Source organism: Xiphophorus maculatus, chromosome 18, assembly GCF_002775205.1.
Source record: "Xiphophorus maculatus strain JP 163 A chromosome 18, X_maculatus-5.0-male, whole genome shotgun sequence".
Classification (NCBI taxonomy): Eukaryota; Metazoa; Chordata; class Actinopteri; order Cyprinodontiformes; family Poeciliidae; genus Xiphophorus; species Xiphophorus maculatus.
The window spans coordinates 22,476,882-22,495,172 of record NC_036460.1 but is presented as its reverse complement, the minus strand read 5'-3'; the positions used below and the strand labels follow the sequence as shown (position 1 = coordinate 22,495,172).

The 18,291-nt window shown below is 37.7% G+C and overlaps 1 protein-coding gene across 1 annotated transcript; it reads right to left on the bottom strand.

The window, feature by feature from the left end:
- Nucleotides 1-3,101: 3,101 nt before the first annotated feature.
- On the bottom strand, nucleotides 3,102-17,987 carry LOC102228294 (prolactin-releasing peptide receptor-like). The gene is made up of 4 exons (XM_005804147.2): nucleotides 17,783-17,987; nucleotides 8,742-9,214; nucleotides 7,204-7,601; nucleotides 3,102-5,199 (listed from the first exon to the last, which is right to left on the bottom strand). The coding sequence occupies exons 2-4, from the start codon at nucleotides 9,202-9,204 to the stop codon at nucleotides 4,906-4,908; spliced, it is 1,155 nt and encodes a 384-aa protein (XP_005804204.1). The 5' UTR covers nucleotides 9,205-9,214; nucleotides 17,783-17,987; the 3' UTR covers nucleotides 3,102-4,905.
- Nucleotides 17,988-18,291: the final 304 nt, after the last annotated feature.

The window sequence follows — 18,291 nt, the reverse complement described above, 5'->3', positions numbered from 1 at the left end:
GGGACCCGCTCTTCCAATTTCAGCTCAATGTTCCTAGACATAATTTTGAGTCCTTTTGCTAATAATCCATGAACTATCACTGCTACGCAGCCCTACTAAATGAACAGTTCGTTCATTATATGAGCTTTGTAGCTCATTTATTTCTTCATTAGCTTGCTTGTTTGCATATTTCAACATTACATTTAAGCAGTATCAGTATTTAGCCAAATCTGTAAAACCTTTTAAAAACTTATTTACTTTTTTTTTTGGTTAAACTTAATGTTTAGTTTTTAAATGCAAACATATTAATGTTGTCCAGTTTTGTCAAAATTTCTTAAGCTCCTTTCCCAAACATGTTCACTAAATGAAGGAATTTACAAAATATCTAGTTTATTGTTATAAAATTTAAATTTTAGGAACCTGCAGAGTTTCTGTAAAACAACTTCTGCTAAAACAACAGGAGGATGTGAGTAGGTTGTAAATTTAAATGAACTCAACAGTTCACTGTGAGTAGTGTAGTGTTAAAGAATTATCAGCTTATAACAAACTGTGAAAGTAGGAGAGACAGTGTATTTTACATGCACCAAGTCATAGTTTGGCTTTAAATGTGCCGAGTAAGATGTTTGTTTGTTAGTTTTTTAAACAAACAAGCATTGTGTAATGCAGAATTAAACTGTCGACATTTTGATTCACTTCACAAAGTGAATGTTGACAGTTTAATGAATGTTTTAATGCATAATGCTTTGGGCGATAAGCTCATGTTTGCTGACACTGAGCGCTCATTCAAATTCAATTTGCAACTAATGTGAAAACACTTTCATATCAAATTTCATAAGACAGGAAAACATAGCTAACCTTTAACTCTATAGTGGGAGAGTGGCTACACATAATTACTTATTATTATTATTAATGAATTTTTTAAATAACAAACATTATTAATAATAATAATAATAATGATTATCATCATAGGGGTAATGAAAATAAAAGAAACAATAGCTTCACATCCTAAATACAAAGTCTTGGCAAAATAAATCTTGATGAAACATACCTATTATTATGTAAACATTAAATTTCATAGAAAAAAGCTACGCAGTGTTATTGGTATTTTAATGCAAAATGTATTTTTTCGTGTTTGAAAAAATACATGAAAACATCATGTTTCATGTTTGACAAAAATAATTGCGCGTCTATGCTGTACTTGGATTATGTTTTAAAAGACAGTGTGTGTGGGAACTAGTAAATGTGGAGCATGTCAAAAATGAAAGAAAACATTAGACTCATATCAGTCTTAACCAAACTGAAAGCACCCAGTTACCTTGGCTTGGCCACCTCCACCCTTCATCGCCGTCTCTTCCTCCCCCTCACTGTTCTGTCTTGTCTATTCCTGCTTTGTGTTTGCATTACTGGCAGAAGTGAGTAATTTTTTGCATGTTTGTGATTTGTTAATTCCAGTGAAGGAGCAGTGGTCCACCCATTTTCCTGTGTCTGTGCAGAAGTTCATAAGCCTAGTCTTAGTCAAGAGTTTGTGAAGCAACGTCTGACCCGTATGCTTTTTACCTGCCTGCTCTGTTGTGACTCATAGAGAAGATTAAGTCATAGAGCTCCTTCTAAGAATTTTACTCTGTGCTTTGTGAAACTAATAACACGAAGGACACACACAAAGCTAAGCAAGCAAAACAAGTTTTGTGTGTCTTTAGTACATGCAAAACTTCTTCAGTCTGTAACATCTGCTGTGTTGCAAGACAGCTATGTTCCAGAGAACTGCAAAGTAATGGTGACTGTGAAAAAATGTCCAGACAACCGCTGAGTGGTTTCTGATGGCATGTCATGTTAGAAAAATCTTAAAGCACATAGATTTCTATGTTCCAGTGCATACCTCAGATTGTGTATTGTTTTCTACTGATGTGCTTTTGACTTTTAAAGGAATCAGCGCTTCCAAGCATCTGAAGTATTTTGTTTTTGACAGGGGGGAATTTGAGTTATAGACATGTGCAACACATTACCAGGTCATTAACTGAAAAATAAACCTTTTAAAGTGGATTCTGATATGTGAGATGTAGTTTTTCCGGATCTGGACCTCTTGACAGATGGAGGGAAAGTTCATGCAGCTTTAATTAATTTCAGTGCCACAATGTGTTTCTTTTTTTTTTTTAATCATTATTAATTTCTCTCTAACTTCTTTACAGAAAACAATGTTACATCCACAAAGTTTAATGTATTTCACTAGAATTTTATGTGTTAGAACAACATAAAGTGTAGCATAGTTGTGAAGCGAAGGTTAATTATACACAGTTTTCAGCATTTCTTTGCAACTACAAACAATAAAGGTGCTGCATGCATTGGTGTTCAGCACTCCAAAGTTAATGCTATGGAATTACAGCTGCACGTCTTTTAGGATACACGTCTAGAAGATGTGCGCAGTTGTCTGCTTGATGTTGTCTTCGTCCTCGGCTCTGTCATTCACCTGATGCACCTGGGCTGCATGAGTGTCGTTTCTTAGCAGGCTGCTGCCACAATACCCGAGAGTCACTTCCTCATCAACTTACCTGCTTTAAAGGCCCCGGCATGCTTATTGTTTGCTAGATTATTAATGCTAATGGTAATTCTAGTTTCTGGCTTTCTATATTGCTAATTTCTCTGGTACATATACCACAGCTTGGCTCGCACGCCACTCAAAACTTCTCCAAAACTTTATCTTTGAACTATTTGGTGTTGCTTGTTCCACAGTGCTTTATGGTACCCCATAAAACAGTTGTATTTATGGAAAATGACATTTACATTGCAGTTGGCTTGGCTTGTGAAGGCAATTGGTTGTGCTGTTTTATTTAGGAGTATCAGAGTAAAGGGGGCTGAATATAAATGGATGCCACAATTTTTAGATGTTTATTTGTTAAAGAGAATATACTGTATCCGTTTCCTTCCGTATCCATGTTTTTGTTGGAATAGGTTGGCAGTTATAACATGACAAAATGCACAAAAGGTCAAGAGATTTGAATACGTTTGCAGATTACTGAATGTCACTTTCCTTGAGAAGGGAGTTAATATTTATGATGAATAAGTAATTACTTGAAATGATTTGCTAAATGTTGCCACAGAGTTTCATATCATTACAGAAGATTGCAGATCCTGAAATGCTCATCGATATTTATTCATGATTCATAAATCTGCAAAGGATCTTCTTTAGAAAAATCCGCAATGAATGTCACAGAGGGACAACCACAATGGAAAATTTACAGTTTATTTGAATTTTATTGCAGATCCTGAAATGTTTACCGCCATTTATTTATAATTCATCTTCTTTAGAAAAATCAGCAATGAATGACACAGAGGGACAACCACAATGGAAAATTTACTGTTTATTTTTACTTCCCTCTCCACCCCTATTACATCAACTGACTTCTGTGAAAGTTTGATCTTCTTCTTCTCATTCCTGCATTTTATTGAAACACTTTCTAACAATACTAAACAAATATTTATTTTCTCAGGTTACCAGGGAATAGGCATGGAAAGAACATTAGGAGACAGCCCCAACTATAATTAACATTTTTATTAGCAAATCTAAGCCATAAGTCTCCAACCGCGTCAGAACCAAGTTAAAATCACTAGATTAAAATCACTCTTTGTTAGAGGTGGATCTTGACAAGGAATTCACCGAAGAATATATTCCTATAAATCAATAAGAGGACTCAGCTGTCGGGCAACACGCAGCACGGTAATATGATTGTTAAAATGTAAGAGCTGGCGTTTGTGCCGCTGTCGATGGGAGCTGTTAATGCCTTTATGCCGTGCTGGGTGTTTCTGCTCCTACAGGTACCTTCACCAAATAGTTCATGTGTTTTGGGATTGCTGTTGGACAAGCAGACTAGATATTCTTGTACTATTTTGGTAAAACCCCTTTCACTCTTAGATTATTCTACTCTTTTATTTTCAAAAAATAAAAAAATAAAAAAACTGAGGTCAAGTAATTGTAATAACTTATTTTTCTGGTTTAAAAATGATTTGCCATAGGTGCTTTGAAACCATTGATCATGCTTGACAATAGCTCAGTAAGAGTGGTGTCACTGCAGAGATGCTTATGAGTGACTGTTCTGGTTATGCTCTGAATATTAAGATAAGTATTAAATTAATTTAGCTTCTCCAGACACATCCAAATGACTGTTTATCAACTCTTTATGAATCTGACATTTCGAACGCTGGCATTGCAATCATTTGGATTTTTGTGGGTTTTTTTTCTGTTTTAATCCATTTCCCTCATAACCTGAAAATGCACACTATTTACAAAAACAAATATTTCTAAATTGAAAAGATGTCACTGTGAAGTAAAAGCATCTAAATAAAACAGCACACTATATAAATAAAAAAAATAAGCCAGTTAATGCACATTTCATCACTAAATCAAGGTGATTTATAAGGCAAGCGAGGCAGAAACAAAAGAAAGAAAAAATACACATTTGCCATGTGTATAATAAAAGAAATATACTTCATTTGCACTTTTCCTCTTCTTGGCTTGTACTCCATATCTGGTGTGAAGGATTCATTGTTCAGCCTGCTTTCTGAAGTGCTTTTATCCATTGTCACTAGTCTGAGCCTCAGTCTTCAGCATGTGTCTCCAGCCTCAGGGCTGGTTTATGCCTCTGCTGAGCTTTCTAAAACTTCAGTCAGCTGAATGTCGAGGCCACAAGCTTTGCTATTCAAGAAAAACACAGATATCCAAAAGGATGGCTTAAGCTGTCTTGTACGTCATCATCAAGCTTGGCATCATACACCCTGGTATAAATCATTGCCTGTTTGTGGTATCTGTGGTGAGACACAAAACAGGACTAAATGTCTTGAGGTTAATAAAAAAGCTGAAAAGCCATGAGGGAAAATGGTTTAAACGAACACTGAGCCTGTGTTTGGCATTTTCTCATATTTCTGAACATCAATTTAAATGTTAGGATGAATCATGTGGCTTTGCATGACAGGAGCTGTTACTGAAGACGCCTCAAACACTCCGCTCCTGGACGGCGCGCGCTCAACCATTTCCCCTCTACGACTGCGGCAAGGACAGAGGTAGCCTTTCAGATGCATGCGCACCTTGCTGTGCAGAGAGGCGTAGATGAAAGGGTTGTAACATGCAGAGCTCATAGCCACTAAATGGCAGCAAACTTGCAGGACGTTTATGTAGCGTTTCCCAATGATAAGGAACTCTGGGTCCAAGTCCAGCAAAAGGTTCAGCACCTGAACAATATGAGACATATGGAAAAAAAAAGTATTTAATTTAGAGTACATGAAGAGGAAATGGAGGAAGAAGGCGATGCTCCACTATGATCTTCCTGTCTGAAAGACGGGAGCATCTGAAGTATTTCCTGTGACTGTAACTGAAACAAGTGAGGGGGTGGATAAATCAACAAACATAGTGCCACTTCATAGCACCATCAAGTAACTGTTACCTTCAGTTGTTATAAGAAATGCTGTATATATCAAGTATGCTGAATTTAATGCCTTGAAATTGGGTCTCTTTCTCTTTAACTTCTCTTTAACCCAGCTGCTGTCTTAAGCGATGGGGTCATTTGGACCCTGTGTGCACGGGACAAGCCCCGCCCCACACTGGTGAAAGTTCAACAAGGTTTTATTATATAAACGTTTAATGTAAGCAAATACTGAGCTGTCCCCAGATGTTCTAACACCATGCAGTGTAATGAAGTTCTGCTGCTGTCGGGATTATGATCCAGGATGGCACTAGGAGGAGGGATAGGTGATTAATAATAACCGTGGAGATACTAAATAATGAACTGATTACAAATGCTCAGGGCTTATGGGTGCTGAAAAAAAAAAAAAAATCAAAGAGAATGGACTGAAGAGAATCAGTCCATTCACAGAGGTTGGGGTTGACAACCTCTGTAGACCTAATGAAGTAGCCACTCGTTTCTAAATTACACACACAGGAAAAAACTGGATAATTTTAGAAATTTCAACAGAACAAACGTGTTTATTTTATAGTAATATTAAGTAACCTCAATGAATTTTTGTTCTCAGGTTGTAGAACAGAGAACAGCATCGAACCCAAAAGCAAAAAGCATATTTTCATAGTTCAATAATTCCAACTTGAAACATTTACATTTAGGAGAATAAGAAAATCATTTAAAGCCCAGTAAAATTAAAGAGACCAAAGAAGCTCATTTTCCATTAGTTTTATTCTGTTTCACTTGCAGAGACTATTTGCATGAAAGCAAATTAAAAATGGCTGAAGGACCCTTTCATATTATTTTCATTCATTATAGGAAAAAGAAAATGTTTCATGTTATTATTGGTCAAAGTCATTAAAACCCAATGAGGAGGGTTTAAAGAGTCAAATGTGTGCAAGTTTACACACTCCTGGACTGTATTAGCTTCAGCCTGTGGGACCACATATTACAGATTTCTAATAATTAAAGATGTCCGAAAAGTTACCTGATGCAGGTAAGTTATTGACCCCTAGTAGCAGAAATTAATTTAAAAAAAAAAAGTCTTATGTCCCTTTGAGTTTTTCATTCAAAAACCGCTTTAGCAGTTTAGAAGATACCAACACATTCTGAAGTGTCAGTGAGGTGATTGTATTTGACCACGGTAGTACTAACCTGTTTAACATAATCTGCCAACATCAATCAAAGGGTTACTATCTTTGACATGCAGAGATTATGCTTATGAAGATGATTTCCTGTTTGTGGCATGAAAAAAAAGCAAGCGACAGCCCGGCACGATTGCAAATGTGTCTGTAGGCTGCATGGAACGCCACTGTTGTTGTGAAATGAGTCTTTCTCACCTGTTAAGCTTTGCAGCATAATCAGAGTGACCTTAAAATGATGCCCTCATCACCCACTACGCTGTGTAACTTCATCCTCTCCTTAGTCCTTGTAATAATGAAATCCTAATCTTTTAGTCTTTCGTAGCTCATTGAGAAAATAGTGTCGGATTTGCGGACTCTATTACTTCAACATGGCTCTCGGTCATAAATGATGCAGAAAATCTAATCTCGCTGGCAATAAAAGTTTCATTTTTGGCCTCTTCCCTGCTGTTGTGTTTATCATTTGCCGGTTGATACCAATAGACGTAGAATGGAAATTTGGTCTCCTGACATTCAGCTGAATCAGATAGAAAAGGGGGGTAATAAATAAATAAATAAATAATAATAATAAACAGTAAACACTGGTAAACATCAAGTGGCTAGTTATTTGCTTTTGGTTTTGCTTGCTCGGTAATTACCTGAAGAGGCAGCCAGCACAGTGCAAATGCTAGCACTGAGGCCACCAACAGAGTAAAGGTCTTTTTTCTTCTTTGACTCCAGCGCTGTTGACTGCTGGATGCCTCCCCAGGCACTGAATAGCGCTTAAGGCTAACAGTGATGGCACAGTAGGAGATGCTGACGGACAGCAGCGGGATCATGTAGGAGGTTGCAAGGATGAAGCAGGAGTATAACAACCGCAGATTGCCACTGTCGGGCCAGAATTCCTCACACACCACCAAGTCGATCCCACTGGGACGAAGGTCCAGGTAGCGTGTGTAAAAAGACGGAGGTGCAGCCAAGGCAAGAGACAAAAGCCAGACACCCAGAGTCACTGCACCACAGCCCCAGACAGAAATTCTTTTCCTTACTGGGTGAGCTGCGATGAGGAAATGAAAAAAAAAAACAAATGGAAATAAACAAGAAGGAAAGCATTAGGAACTTATTGCTTTCAAATCCACTTAAGAGAACTAATAATATACTGACTTGGACAAACCTGTTGGCTCTCCTGATCAAGAAGTGTGCAAAAAAGCCCTAAAATGAATTAATATTGTATTCCTCTATGCATATTGTCAAACTAAAAGGCTTAAAAAAAATCTAACTTTTGGTTTGAGTTAGGAATCCAATGTTAAGAAAAAATTAACATTAAAGAGAAGCACGTTATTCGTTTGAAATAAACAAAACTTAAGCATTTATTTTTGTTTTTGTTTTAAATTGATTAATATTTTCAGGAACTTCTAATTAGTAATCCATCACTTCCTGTAAATATGACTTGACATAAAGGCCCATCTGTTTTGACAACTGGTCATTACACTACATGAGCATCCATAATTATCTTGCCACTACTAACAATAAGGAGAATTTTGGTAAACTGCAGCATATAGTGGCATCAGGTCGCCATAACAACCAATAATTTAGTTTTAAAATTTTATTTAACCCTTATTTCAACAGGAAATAAATAAATAAAAAAAAAACAATTGAGATTAAAAACAGATTTTTCGTTGGAATCCTGGCCAAGAGGCAGCAAGAAATACAACACAGGAAGCAATTAGCAATATGCCCACCGTGCTAACTGATTGATTTAGATTAATGCAGAAGAAAAATAGTGTCTTACCAAACATCACAAATGTATGAATGAAGTATGGTAAAGCTGAAAAGCCTAAGATTGGGAGTTTAAGCAGCAAATACTCAAGATGGGTCTGGTTTTGATCAAAATACTAAAGTATGGTGGAGGATCTGAGATGCTGTGGGTCTTTCACTTGCAAATGTACCTTGTTACATCATCAAATGATTATTTTTATTTCTTTTTTTGTTATTTTACAATAAAAGATAAATTAATTTTAAGGTTCTTTAGGCATCTTTACTGGAGTAAATGGCAATATTCTCTTAGATCAATACATTATCTACCATATTAATGTAAATATATAGCTTTATATGGTGCTTAGTTTCTATGCAGATGATATTTATTGAGTATATGCAATAAATTCATATTCCAAAGCATAAATGTTAAGTTATTTACCTACAACAATGTAGCGATCAACAGCAATGGCTGTGAGTGAAAGCACCGAGGCAAACACTGTGGCACACTGCAGCAAGGGCACCAAGTGGCAGAGAGGTTGTCCGAAAGCCCAGCCATGGCTGTCGAAGGCGTAAGACACAGTCAGTGGGACACAACTTAAACACATCAGCAGGTCGCCAGCCGCTAAATTACCAATGAAGAAGTTGGTGGCATTGTGGAGCTTTTTGTCTGCCAAAATACAGGCCAACAAAAATGAGTTTCCAACACCTGCCACAACCACCACCAGGCAGTAGAGAGGCAAAAAAAGAGGTTTGAACCGTTGAAGAAGCTCCATCCCAACAAACATGTCCAGTGGGTCACTGTGATTGAGTCCTTGGCCTTTGTTGCCTTCTGGTCCTCCTGTTGGTTGAGTAATGTTTCCAGTCAAACCAAAGCCCTTATTCATAAAGATGTCCATGTCCATGCAGGTAAACCTTAAAAGAAAGGCAAAAATGAATCATTAATTACTCAAATTTGATGAATGTAATTAGTCATTATCAAGGGATTTCAATACCATGGCTAGTCTGACTAATTTAGAGTTATTGTATCTAAAATAAGACAGAATTAGTCACCATGACTACCTATGATGATTGCATGTTTAATGGGCAGGAGTTTTACTTTTATGGTTTAATTCTTGAACAAACATGTATGGCACAGAAAACGTCTGCAAACCTACAAGTTGCTCTCAAAACAGACCACAAGGATGGTCTACATTTTCATTTGTGACTGTGCATTGCAGGAGTGGGCAACTCCAGGCCTCGAGGGCCGGTCTCCTGCAACTTTTAGATGTGTCTCTACTTCAACACATCTGTGTCATATAATGAGGTCATTAGCAGGACTCTGGTAAACTTGACTGCACTTGGGAGGTGATTCAGCTGTTGGATTCAAGTGTGTTGGACCAGGGAGACATCTAAGAGTTGCAGGACTCCGGCCCTCAAGGACCAGGACTGCCCACCCCTGATTTAGAGGGGTCGATTGTGTTGTAAAAGTAGCTTGTTGCCAGAAGATGAGGCACAAGGCAGCTTGTGTTGCATCATGCTGTGCACATTGGCTGAGAAAAACAGAGTGCGAACGGGAAAATGGACCCCAGGGAAGGAAGTAGCAACATCATAGACTTCCTGCCAGGGACGTCCCATAACATAGTTTGGCCCACAGACAACCGAAGAAACTCTCAATCCATTTGAGTGTGATATTTGCTCTGACTAACTATAAATGATAGTTCACCTATGAAAACTTAATGCTAGTTTAGTTTCTTATGTCTCAGGTCTTCTGAAACAACTCGGATCACTGGACTTCAACTGTGGGTGAGTTTTTTCCCAAAATGTAGAAACATTTAAAGACACATTTGAGTCAATAAGAAGTTTTCTGGTAGTATGAGGTGTAGCGGTATAGAGTGGATGCCCCAAATATGGAGACTGCTGACCCGTTCCCTGCCTTCACTTTGAATAAAAACCCATTATTCTACAACAAATTAAAAGAAGAATTTTTGAGCCACATGCTCCTCGACTAGGTTTTATAACGACTGAAAGAGACATATTTTTCTTTACAGGTCGTGTAAGACTTATTTGTTTTGTCCTTAAGTTGCACATCACCTACAAGGATCCACACAGTCTGTTAGAATACCAGAAGTTTGACCTCTGGGTCACAAGAAACCAGTTGCCCAATATTAGCTGACATCATTTATGGTCAGAATGACAGCAGAATACGATCCGCTTATAAAAAAAGTCAACATTAATGTGTTTGTATAACTATGTTTCATCTTGATAAACAAATTCATACTCAGGCAGACAGCACAGGAGAATGTATAAATCCCTGATGCTTCTAAACATGCGTACACACTGACAATAATTATTCACTTGCAGATCTTTTTTTTTATGTCTAAATGAAACAGAGTTTGAGTATAAACTCTCCTAGGAGATCATTTAAAATATTTGTATGACTTCTCTGGGGAGCGTTCTAATGTGAAGGATACATTTTTCTGCTCCAGTGCGTCGCAACGCATCAGATGCTGGAACATTTTACTCACTAGTGGATTTGCTTCGAAGAGCTGCCAAATCCCAATTCTGGTTGCTGCTGCGTGCAGTTGTTAGATATACAGTGAAGTGCACACCAGCAGAGAAATATAATGAAAAGTGTGAATTTATCAGGCCTTAAATGTAGTTTTTGTAAGCACTCATATCAAAGATTAGCTCAGTCCTTTTTAACATAATCCAGAATAATAAGAATCTTTATCTGCCGCAATTGTGCCGAGATGAAAGCCATCTCTTTCATATCATCACATTCAATTTAGAGCTCAACAACGAGAAGAGACGTGCTTGGAAATCTTAATTTAAAAATCTGCTTTCAAGAGCATTTGGCAGGAGATTTAGTATTAATGGAGGCATAATTGTGTTGGTACTCTATGACAATTTCAAGCTTATTATTGACAATAAACCTTTAAAACTGAAACTTGCTAGTTCTCAAATATTTAACAAAATTCAACGATCTAGCATTGTTTGCGATTACTTTATATGTTCCTCGTTATTATTATTTTTGGCTCCATATTTGATGGCATTTTTCTCTATGACCAAGTCCATTCTCGTGAGGCACAGGACTGAGGTGGCTGCTCCCTATCGTCATGTGGCCTTTATGTTTTGGCAGCTAATAAAAGAGCAAACAGCTGCAGTGGCTACAGAGTAAAAAGCCATCTGAACCTAAAATGATTTTCAGATGCCTGTGAAGCTTTTTTTTTTTTCCACAATTGCTCCCTGTATCCAAAACAAAACTGTGACCTTTACCCGTACATCAGTGTTTCCAACATGTTAAAATAAAAACTAAATTGACCTGTTTTTATTACTTTAAATTTACTCGAAGACTTAAGGATTGTGAATGTCAGGATCGCCAGGATCGTCTACGGCTAAACGAAATGTGTGTACCTTGAGTTTTTCATTTGAGTGAAAAAACCCCCAAAAAACCAAATATATATACAGTATGTGTGTATATTATAGTTACTATTGACAAAAAATTGTGTTTTGTGTTAAAACCTCCTGTGTGCGTTTATGCGGCTTATCTGTGTGTGTCAGGAACTCGCCATCAGGTACGCTGTGCAACGTTACTGTGTGCCAAGCGCATTGCATGCATGTCACCCGTACTTGTGTGGATTAGGTCTGCGCTGGTTTTGTGCGCCACACGATGCGGGTTGGGCATGTGGTCGTGTGGGCCAGGTGCAGTGACAGTTTTGTCTTTTGTGCGCGCCCTCCGATAATCTCCTGCAGGCGCCCTTGATGAAAGCAAGGTGTTTTATTTGACTAAGGCTGATTATTCCAAGCAGCACAAACATCCCTCACAACACAAACCCCTTCACACTAGCTGAGATATAATTATTAATCTACTGAATACAGATTGGTGCTGTCACTAAACAGATTATCCATGGACTAAAAGGGTTTGCAGCAGGGAAAGCATGCCTATCTGTGGACAGGATGTGTGCGTAGCTAAGAATGCAGGGCTTTTATTGGCACCGCTCGAGTGTTTTGACATTTTGTTATATTACAACTGTAAAGCTCATGTTCCAAAGCATTAGGCCCTGTCCATGTGGAAACTTTTTTTTCACCCTCAAAAACAGGGAAAATATTTGTGGTAGTGCTGCAGCTGCTGCAGAACCTCATTGGTCAACTTCAAGAAATTATCTGTGCACCGTAATATTTCACTGACAAGCGAAGGCTGAGGAAAAAGAACATATTCAGGATGCTTGTGTAAGGGTGAGACCGACAAACGGGGCCTGACGAGCCTCATCACCACAAACACATAATGGTGGCAGTATGGTTCTGAAAGCTGCTAAGAGATGACAGAAAGATGGGTGAAGCTGAATACAGAGTGAAGCAAAAGAGGCTGCAAAAGACTGGAAACTGGGCCAAGCTTTATCTTCCAATAGAACAACAACTCTCGGCGTAATGCCAGAGATATGAATGGAATAGATTAGTTCAAATCATCCTTAACGCAGCTGCTTTGCAGAAGAGACTAGAAAAAATACTGGTCTCTACAAGTGCAAAGGTGCAGAGACATGCTCCAAAATACTTTCAGCTGTACCTGCTGCAAAAGTTGTTTCAGTGGGGCTCAACACAAATGCAGATCAAACTTTACAGTTTTATTTGTAGCAGTTTTTCAAATCATGCATTCTTCCTTCCACTTTGTAATTGTTTATCAATCTATTGTTCATGTGGAAGTCATAAACGATAAACATACAAATCCCAATAAAATGCACTGGAAATTGGTGTCTGTAGCATTACAGAATGTTTAAAAACACTATAAGGGTCATGAATGTTTTTGTACAGGATAAACTTTAACCTACAAATCAGTTGTTTAAAGTAACAGAGTAACATTTGGGGCATTTTGTCTTCTTGCCTCTTGTGCACATTGTATAACTGGGGTAACGTTTGAAACTTTGGTAAAACGGTCCTCTATTTTTAATTTTTAAAAAAGGGATAGGTCTGTTGACTACATAAAACATATTCAATACATTTTTTGAAAAAGATTATTGTCAGGTTATGAGATTTCACCTGGCCAGTTCAGTCTGCTTTGAGCTCCTTTACGAATGAGCTGTTTTAAGTCTATGTCTCTATTATGCAAATAAGCTGCTGCTGGCTGTGCCTCCAACTCAGTGTTAGGACTTAATAGAGGTGAAAATGGCTGCAAGCAGATGCTCAAATGTACAATGACACAGCTTTCACCCCTTCATTACAGAACGGTCAGAATGACCATGGGTGCGCTTTTATGAGCATTTTTTTTGTTTTTGTGGTTTTGAAAAGAGACATCCCCATTACATCCCTGTCTTTCAAGAATTACATCTGCTTCGCTCTTCTTGAGCACTGAGCTAAGACAGGACAGAACTTTCCTGTAATCGAAGTCTGTTGGTAAATCCTGTTGTCTACTGTCAGTAGTTTTCAAAAGAGTCCTTTGTTAAGTGATTTATGAAAACTATCATTTTGTTTTCTGGCAGTATGGCTGAGACGTTGCCATTAAAATGTAAAATGAAGCCAAGCAGCTCTGCTATCAGTGACTGGGAGAATACATGGCCATATGTTGTTCACCGCAAGCCAACAACAAAACACTAGTCTTTTCCAGCAGCCATTGTACAGTGTCTACATCAGTTAAACCAAACATAAAGGTCTTCTAATAATGAAGTGAGCATAGTTCTGTGGGGATGATGAGGAACTGGGCTAAACTGGGGTTGCTAGGTAAAAGGTGAAGTGCCTCACAATTGTGACTTAATAATCCAGAGGTTTTTGAAACAGCTCATGTTCCAAACCCCAAAACACATTAACTAATTGGTTGGGTGTTTTGTTTTAGCCTTTGAACTGCTACTAGAAGCACTACAGACCCAAATGGAAATACTATGATGCATAGCGGGGCTGGTGCTGCGGTTTTGCGGGTTGCATCTCTAAGTACTCATATTACGTAACTACTTCCAGTTTCACAGTTTTCTGGGAAAAACTGTGAACAATGCCTTCCTGTCTTACACTTGCACCATCCAGGCAAAGCAGGGCTCTGCTTTTGTGTAAGAACAACAACAAAGTGTCGGCCTCCCTCTGTATTTTAAATGAGGGAACATCCAAAGTAGCACAACATGTTTTGCTTCATGTTGTTTTCATCTGTAACATCCTGTAACAACACTGTATCAAATATTTATTAGCAATAAATTTACCTCTTTATGAGGGGAAATAATTTCACCTTCCCTTGAAAGCGGAAGCCGATTTCCTGATCTGATTGTTCTGGTAGAGTTGATTGTGTTGTTGATTGCAGTTCTGCTACATATTTTATGACTTGAGTATTCTTCAATATTTCTGTCGTATCAGGCTTCACATGATCAACGCACTATAAGGATAAATGGATTAAGTGTAACATGAGTAAACCTTTGTGTATTGGCTTTTCATCTCTGAAGACATTTGTGTTTCTGTTCACTTCAGCAGAAAAGCTCTACGTCGTTATTTAAACAACATGGACTCTTTCACCTTTAGCTGAAACGAAACGTCTTTCTAAAAAGTAAGTTGGTTTAAGAGGGTTTTTTTTGGACATTGCAAAATTTTTTTTCAAACAGTGGGAAGATTGTTGCCTTGAATGTACTTAGCAGATGCTACGTTTTAAGAAATGCTTTGGGTAACCTTGAGTTCATTTTTTTTCTGACTTATTTCAACAGGTTTGCTTATGTTATGATTATACATTTGGGTATATTTTCAAGAGATCTACAATATATGCAAGGCTTTTTGGTGCAACCAATTCTGTAACCATTACTTGTCATTGAGATCCACGCGACCCAGTATTGCAGCATTACAAATTATTTAATCTCATTCAAGCATATTTGTCTTCTGCCTTGTTGCCTCTACTAAAACAACTGTCCTACTGGAAGGCTACAAAAACTTTTCCTTGATAATTGATGATAGGAATTTCTTTTATCCTTAATTTCTTTTTTTAATCACTAGTATTAAGGAGACATTAACTACTGTCAAAGGTGCAGCATTGTGTTCTTTCCAAATACTTTGTGTAATTTCACAGCACAGTCAAGTAACTCTGCAATCTTCAGTTGTTATAAAAATTCTGTACATATGAAACATTTCTTAAAAGAAATTTCACTTAACAAACGAACGCTTTGAAACTAGCTTTTGTCTCTTTAAGAAGCTCCTGCTCTTTCTGACACTCCGCCTTCAGAATGTCATCACAACAATGTTTTTCCATTATGTTTTTGATCATCAGCCGGTGAGATTTTTTTTAAAATTGACATTAAAGTTATTTAAAGTGTCTGCTAGATCTTAGATCGTAATTTGATATATTTCTCTTTCTTTCTTGCAGATCAGATCATTTGAATACGTAAAGAAATATGTTGTGTAATTATTTGTGACAAATTAGATTCTATGAATTGTAAGTTATTAAGAAGCAGTGATTTAATGCAATGTTACTAAATTGTACGAATTGGAGTTGAATATGACCAATGACCAAGAGTGTTTGTAACACGAATCCCTGTGGAAATGGTGATAATAGTGCTGGCCAGACTTTTCTCTAAACTCCTAACTTCTGACGAACGATCGGTCTTTCAGTGATAAAGTCGGCTGCACAGACAAGTATTTATAGCTCTTTGCTGCAAATGAAAATGACTCAGATGAGTGATCAATTCTTAAACAGATGGACCCGCTTGAATGACTTAATATGTGCACTGCAGCGTCTCTGCAATCAGCGAAGGGGGCGGAAGTTAAACGGTTCTTCACGATCAATCCAAAACTTGTTGGTAACCATTACTTTCTCAGAATCGCTCCGCCCGAGAGCTGGCCGGGCCCGGTGTCAAACCAAAGTGTGTCTTTGATTGCTAATTTGTTATCCACATGTCGGTAATCCACAGCAGGAGCTTGCGCTCTGATCCCATCTGGTCTCCCAACATCTACCTTATCAGACGGCTTAGAAGGAACCCACCCTTGCCTAGTAACGCTGTTGCCATGGCCTTTGTGGAAATCATCCGGACCACACAGCTAATTTGCGAGGCGTGATGTGAATTGAGCACTCTCAAAATGCAAAACAGGAAGGACATCTACTGTTGATGCTCTCTCATCCTGCTTAGCTTGCTCTCTTGTATCCCCATCATTTTTTTCCACATTCATTTTTATCACTGTGTGACTCCACTGACATTTCCCTCTTTTGAGCACTTTGTTTGAATTTTAAACGTCCGTCATACCGAGTGTGCCGAGGCATCCAGACAGAGCTGGAGGCAGAAGTTGGATAAAAGTGAAACACAAATTAGGGCAAAGGTGAATCTATGCATTCCTAATGTGGTGACTTAATGCTTTCACTTACTGTCTAAATTGGGGATGTCAGATAAACAATCCATAATTTCCACTTAAACTTAAACTAGAGACAGTCTGCATATTAGAGTCAACAAATGACTGAAATTTTATTCTGTAACTATTCGCGTTTCTTCAGGTCTGGGAAAATAACGATTAGTTGCTGGTTAAATGTTATTTTCACCTGCCGACCATTTCGTTACTGAAGGTCAAAGCAACCCTAGAGGCATTGGTTTATTGAAAAAAAGGTTAGGTTAATTTAAGAAGTTACAGTCAGTATTTTTTTTTTGCCACTGAGAAGTTGAAGCAGCACTGGAGCCAATAAACAAAAGCAGCACAAACAAAAAGCTTTATTATATCCTCAGTTTTACAAATTTCTTGGATGAAAATTTGATTACTTCAGATGATCTTGTTTTTGTTTTAGATTCACTGAGAGTAGCTGCTCTGAGTGTACAAATGCTTAAGTTTCATTTTATTCAGTAAGTCATAAAATCAGGCAAAAACCAAAGAACTGGGCTTTTATAATTCCTTTCCTTTTCTCCGTAGTGTAATGCCTTGTGATTGCAGTCTGTGCAGCACACAATAAATGTTGTACGTTAAATGAATTCAAAACAGATAAAGTTGTTGACTTCTGTCACACATATTTTACATGTTTGGTGAAACATTCCTACAATGTAACTTTTATATTATTTTGTATTTAAATCAGGCATTCCATTCTATTTTAAAAGTATCTCCAAATAGAAAAAGATATACAGTATATCTGTTCAAGAAAACCGCATGGAAAACCACCAAAGCAAAATCTGCAGGCAGGAATGCATTTGTTTTCTCTAGCGCACCTTTGAAATGTCACACACAATCCTGCAGAGCCAGAACACCTTTAAAAATAACAAACGCTGCTAATCAGCATTCATCTTAAATTGGTTCAAATTACAGAGTGTTATGTTATGGTAATCAAATCATTTAAAAGCTTAATTTCTCTAATTCATTTTTTCCTTCTACTTTAAATGAATGAGAACACTTTCTAACAATCAGTTGCCTCACAGAGAAAGTAATTATTTTTAGATGACATTTCAAACCTACTGTATATATTTTAGCTAAATTCCAAAATAAATGATTTAAAAAAAAATTATTGTTTGGTTGTTTATGCATAAAAAAAACCCCTGCCAGTATTTCAGTATGTCATCAAAATAAAGATCTTACCTTTTCAAATTAGACAGAATTCCTTGTGTGCCTCTCCACTTTTTGCGAAAAACGCTCACTTTCTTTTCTTTTTATCCCTGTTGTGAAAAATCTCAAATATTATCACTGAACGAGCTCTTCCCGCAGCCTAAAAAAAGCCCACGTTATGTGGAGAATCGGGGAAGAAGATGGTGTGTCTCACTTAGCCCTCAATGAGAGTGACAGGGGAAAAAGGTGGGAGAGGGAAGAACCCACGGTACGTCTCTCCCTTCAAATCCTCACGAAATGTGCGCCCTCCCTCATTTGTTCCTTTATCGTGTCTGCATTTTTACACATTCACAAATACACACACACACACACACACACACCCCTACACCCACACACACAAAAGTGGCAACAGCCGGCTATTATTTGACCTCGGCTGGCAGAACGCCTGTTTTTTTGTTGTTTTTTTTTCTGCTGTATTTGATAGCCTTGATTGCCTTGCTGAGATATCAACTACCTGTGGAGGAGAAAGAGGGGGGTAAAAA